We start from the raw sequence: 5682 nt of genomic DNA, 5'->3' as shown, positions 1-5682 counted from the left end.
GCGTGGGCGTGCTGGGCCACCTTCTCTCCCACCCCCGCCTCAGCACAGCAGGGAAGGGCCTGACCTGGGTGGGGGCCTAGCATACGATAGCCTCCGAGCCCAGGCCCCCAGACCACACAGGACAGCCGTGGGCAGGGCTCCCAGACCAACTGGCCCCCCTGCCCGCAGGAGCCTTGGGCAGATGCAGGGACTGCCGCTCCCCGAGCCCATCTTACCTTCTGTGAAATGGGCAGATGAGTGTTCCTGGCACAGTTGTGTGCGTGGAATGTGATCAGCAGAGTGCCCTGACCTAGAGGAGGTGGGCGCCCACGAACAGGGAAGGAGCGGGGCACTGTCTCATCACCTTACCAAGCTTCCTGGGAAGGAACATGGTGCCCACTCACTGCCCCCGTGGAGTCTGGGAGCCTGTGATGGCCTGTGCCCTCCCTCCCTCCCGGGATGGGCTTCGGGCCCAGCCTCGGACAAGGCAGGGGCTGGAGGTGAGAAAGGAAGTGCTCAACAATGCTGGCCAGAGCAGAGGCGGGCTGGGTCGAAGCCTGCCCTGGTGATGGATGGGGCTGGAGTCCTTGAGTGGAGTGTTAGGTGCTGTGCTGTGGGCCTGGAACAGAGCTGGCCAGCTTCCTGGAAGAGGTGGTTCTTAGGCTCTGAGGTGGGCCTCCTGGGTCCAGGAAGCATCCACGTGACCTTTTCCCCTCCCTGAGTCCCAGTCAGTCATCTTATCAGTCATTTCCATGGACAGATTCCTTCTGCCAGGAAGTCCCACCCTTCAGGGGCACAACAGACCGGCTCCCCTCTGGGCCCAGAGCTGCATGCCAGGGCCTGATGGATAGGTGCCCCTTTCCCCCACGAGCCTTATGGGGAGCTCGGGGGCAGGTAAGCTGCAGGTAAGAGGGAAGACTAAGCGTCTGCATGTGAGTCAGAGAGCACAGGCCCACTGGGCCTCCCCATTATGGGGCAGTGGTCAGAGCCCAGCCCTTGACTTCTGTCCCAGAAGCACCTGGGAGATCTAGGAGTGGCCACTGAGCCTCCCGGGGCCCCGCCCCACCCCTCCTCCTGCTGGTCAGCTTGGGCTGCAGGGGTGGGGTGGGGCCCCTGCTCCAGGTCCTGCCACCGAGAGGCTCCCTGGGAGGTGGGGAGGATCAGGGCTAGCCCAGGATGCCTCAGCCGCGAGCTTCCCACAGCGCCTCTGTGCCATCAGGAACCTTCCAGGTGAGGCCCGGGCCAGCCAGGGCATGTTTGTGGAGCAGGATGGTGGGGAAGGAGGAGGGGGGTCTGCAGCCACAGCCTCCAGGAGGCTGTGGCTGCTTTGAGGTCTACCCTGGGCGTGCCAGGCCTCCTGGGGCTGTAGAACCAGGACACTCCCCCACCACCACCACCACCGGGGTCTTTGTGGGCAGGCCCAGTCCATAGAATAGGTCTCCCTTGCCTTTCCCCAGCTGGCTGGTTCAGGTGCCCCAGGCAGGAGGCGGCCCCAGCCTGCCAGCTCCTCCCCGTACTTCCTGGGTCTGTGCTCCACCCGCTCCGCTCCCAGCATCTTACCTGGACCTGGCAGGGGTTTCCAGGCTGGGCCAGAAAGCAGCCGGATCTTGGTCGATGGGCTGGATCTTCAGCCCCAGCTAGTCTAGGGGCCTGAGTCCTGGCCCGTCAGAGGCTGGGTGATTTCCTTGGTGTCTGAGGCAGGGCGTCTCTTGCACTGAGGTATGGAGCCACATTCCATGAGGGAGGCCCAGGGTGGAATCTCAGCTCAGTGGACGGCAGCTCCACCCACGGCACTGGTCAGCTCTGGGAGGGGAAAGGAGGTTGGGCCACTCGAGCAGGACCTGGGGGGCTCGTCACGGTAAGAAGGCTGTCGGCGCCGCCTGTGGCGTGGCGTGGCAGTGTGTGTGTGTGTGTTTGTGCGTGTGTGTCTGCGTGTACGCAGTGCTGCCTCCCAGAGAGGGCACTGGAGGTGCAGGGGCACCACAGCTGTGTGTGCCATTGGCCTTAGTTCTTGAGCGGGTCCTGGGGAGGTTTGGGTGGGTTCCAGTCGGCTTTAAGACTGTCTCACAGCTTCCCTCTGGTCCATTCCTCTGGGAGCCTTCACAAGTCCTGCCTGAGGGCATTGGCTCTGCTCCAGCGACCAACCGGAGCCCTGCCCTATGCCTGCTTTCTGCTGGGCATGAGGGAGCACTTAGGGGGAGTCTGACTGGTTCTCTTGGTGGGGCTGTGGGGTCCACAAGAGCTGAGATCCCATTTCTAGCTCTGACTCCCATGCTGCGCATACAAGAGGACCGTTGCCAGGGGAGATGCAGAGTGTTGGGGCTAGAGGGTGGCCTCTGTCAGTCAGCCTGTGGGGCCTTCTAGGTAGGGCCAGTCCAGCTCATCTCTGAACTCCTGGGTCCACACTTAGGGGCTTCAGCTCCTCTTACTGCAGGTGCTTGTAGAAATGGGTTCCAGGGTTGTGCCCTGAGGGGAGATGTGTGGTGGTCCCACCACGCCTCACTGACCTGAGTGAGGGAGGGTCTTTTTTGGCGAGGCAGGGAGAGGCGGTGGCTTAACCCTTGGAGGCCAGGAGCTGAATGGCTGGAGGGTGTTGGAGTTGGGGAGGTATAGGTGAGCTAAGCGCAGAGTTTGGACGTGCAGAGGGCCGTGGCCTGCCCAGCCTCTGCCCTGGGGTGGTCTTAGCAGGCCTGGCTGGTGCTCTGGCTTTTCCTGTGCCCCCGCTATGGGAGAGGGGCCCCGGTGTCTTGCCTGCTGTGTCCTGTTGACTGTGGAAAGGGAGCTTTGCCTCTCTGGGTGGACTTCCATCAAGCACCAGGTGCCATCTGAGATGCTTTCCGTGGAAAGGGGAAGCCGAGGCTCAGGGAAGGGACTTGCTCAGGGACCCAGGTCCACAGCCAGTCAGGGCCCATCTGTGCTGGGCCCCCTGACCCTGGCCTGGCCCCGAGCCCCAGCGCGTGCACCCTGTCTCCCTCTTAACACTCACTGAGTGCCTCTCAGCACTGCAGAGATGGCTCCATCCCTTCCGTTTTGAGCCTCATGGTCCTCGGGTGTGAGGAGGGAACAGAGTCCCACGGCACACCTGCCTCACCTGGGGCCTGTGGGTGGGTGTGCTGGTGTATGTGAAAGGGCTCCGTAAGCAGTGGTGGCCTGGAGAAATGTTGGGACAGGGCGATTGCTTCTGTCTTGGAAGAGGACCAGGGGGGTGGGGAGGGCATCCAACCCTGGAAGACTGCCTGGGTCAGGTCTGCTCTTCCCTGCGGGTCTCTGACTGCCGCACCATCATCACCCCCCCACACACCCCTGAATCTGTCTTAAGACAGAAAGGACTGTGGGCGTTGAGAGGTGTGATGGCCTCTGCAGGGGGTTCTGGGCAGGCCTCCTGGGAGAAGAGGGGAAGGGAGGGGACAGGGCAGGCTGACCTGACAGCCCTGCTGCCCGCCCCCAGGTCTCATCTGATGCCCAGGCTGAAAGAGTCTCGCTCCCACGAGTCCCTGCTCAGCCCCAGCAGCGCGGTGGAGGCGCTGGACCTCAGCATGGAGGAGGAGGTGGTCATCAAGCCCGTGCACAGCAGCATCCTGGGCCAGGACTATTGCTTTGAGGTGGGTCCGGGGCGGCGGGGTGGGGCAGGCCCAGGTGTCCTCCCGCAGGAGGCCAGTTCTCCGTCAGCTGCCCTCCTGGAGGGTCCTGTGGCCTCCACTCTTTGGGGGCAGTGGCCAGAAACTGTCAGTGCTTTTGGACTCCCAAGAGACCAGATGGAGCTGGGAGATGGGGGCTTCCTTCCTGCCCTGTGGTCTTCTTGGAGACTGACCAGCACTGTCCCCCACGCGGGGATGTGCAGGAGTCCCGAGCGGGTGGAAGGGACGTCCAAGGCATGTGTGGAATGGCTCAAGCCTGCTCACCTCTCTGTGAAACCCCTCCAGTGTGGTGTGGGGCCGTGGAGAGAGCACCCCCTTCTCTGGCCTCTGCATGGTGAGAGCCAGGATCTTTCCTGCCCCGCCTTCTGTGACCCGAGGTGTGAGGGCAGAGGGGGTGCCACCCCACCCGGCCAGGCTGTTCCCTGGGGATCCCTGTCCAGTGCCTCCTGTAGACGGGTAATCTGGCCCAGAGATGTCAGAGCTCACAAGGCCAAGTCAGGACCCGGGTAACTAATATCGCAGGTGTTCCTGGGAGTTCCTAATTGCTTCTCTAATTATTCGTTTTCTCTTCCCACCTCTGTCTCTGGGAAGCCTCCCACCCCCGACGATCTTGCATAATTAGGGGAGCTTTCCGATAGAGGCATGAGCATGGAACTGCTGTGGCAACCTCCTGGCGCCCCCAGCTCCAGGGGAGACTGGGGTGGTACCTGGCACCTTGCCCCAGCCCTGTGCCCCCTTGGGTGCTATTTCTGGTTCAGGACTCCTGGCCGCACTGGAATCCTGGGTTCCGACTTCTCTGTCTGGGGTGGGGGAGAGCCTGATGCTAGTTGCCCACTTGTGCACAGCAGGGGATGCTGTGGCTTGTATGGCCCATGAATGGCTGGATAGGGCCCTCAGCAAGATGCAGGGGACAGTGGGACAGAGTAGGAGCAGCTTGGGCTGGGCTTCCTCTCCCAGAGAAAATTGGAGGATGAGCAAGCCAGACAGGGCAGGGAGGGTAAGGGTTCCAGGACAGACCCCAGGGCCCAGCACACCCAGAGAGACCATTCTCGGTTCTCTAGTCCGGCCTCAAATAGGTTAGCCCTTTGTGACCACCACTGCCGTCACATTCAGCAAGAGAAGCATCGTCAGCAGGTGTCAGCTGAGGACTGAGGCGACCCTCAGGCCGACCCGGGGCTGTCTCCGGGGTGCCTCTGGCGCCAGCGATAGAGGGAGACCTCAGTGTCCTCCGATTCATGCAGAAGCTGTGCCTTCTGTCTCCACCATCTCCAGGAGAATGAGGGTGGACTCAGAGAGATGCTTTCCTGAAGACAGAGGGCCCAGAGGCAGGGCTCAGGCTCCAGTTGGCACGGGGCTGGACGCTGTCCTGTCACCATCCTGCTCTGGGACCACAGGCCTCTGGGCACCACCTGCAAACATAAAATCCAGGGGGCACCATGCATCTCGTCCTGCCTCCTCCCTGAGGCTGCGGTGCCGTCAGACCTGACAGCCGGGGTCCCTCCTCCCACCCCAGCCCCGAAGGTCCTCCATCGTGCCTCCCCCTCCCCGTGACACTGTGCCACCCCCGCAGGTGACGACGTCCTCAGGAAGCAAGTGCTTCTCCTGCCGGTCAGCAGCTGAGCGGGATAAGTGGATGGAGAACCTGCGGCGAGCCGTGCATCCCAACAAGGTGGGCCTGTGTCCCCAGCCCCCAGGGCACGGGGCGGAGGCTGCACCTGGAGCAGAGCACAGGCTCCGACTCAAGAGAGCAGAGGGCGGGGGCTCTGGAGGGGGCTGGGACTGGGGTGTGGTCGGGGCGGGAGCGGGCCATAGTGCTGGGCTCGGAAAGAGGCTGAGCTGCACACTGGGGCGGCCAGGCCAGAGAACCCAGGCTCGGCCTTTTGGATGCCGGTGTCCTGTCTGGAACTCTTGTGCCCCCTTCCCCCCATGGCCAATGCCTGCCTAGCCCTCCATGTCTAGCTTAGCCACCAGTCCCCTCGTCCAGGCAAGCACTGCCGGCCCAGGCTGGCACCCACTGCCCAGTGTTCCCACTGCCGCCAGGCCTCTCCCCAGCTGTCATCACTGC

The 5682-nt window shown here is 63.0% G+C and overlaps 1 protein-coding gene across 1 annotated transcript in view; it reads left to right on the top strand.

The window, feature by feature from the left end:
- Nucleotides 1-5682, top strand: part of DAB2IP (DAB2 interacting protein) — a 168689-nt gene that overhangs the window by 135677 nt on the left and 27330 nt on the right. The window contains exons 3-4 of the mRNA XM_010852104.1: nucleotides 3428-3581; nucleotides 5188-5286. Of these exons, the coding sequence (XP_010850406.1) occupies nucleotides 3428-3581; nucleotides 5188-5286 (253 nt within the window). The remainder of the gene's footprint in view (nucleotides 1-3427; nucleotides 3582-5187; nucleotides 5287-5682) is intronic.

Source organism: Bison bison, unplaced genomic scaffold (genome assembly GCF_000754665.1).
Source record: "Bison bison bison isolate TAMUID 2011002044 unplaced genomic scaffold, Bison_UMD1.0 scf7180017864307, whole genome shotgun sequence".
Taxonomy (NCBI): domain Eukaryota; kingdom Metazoa; phylum Chordata; class Mammalia; order Artiodactyla; family Bovidae; genus Bison; species Bison bison.
The sequence above is the reverse complement of the archived record's forward strand: the minus strand, read 5'-3'. Positions and strand labels throughout refer to the sequence as shown.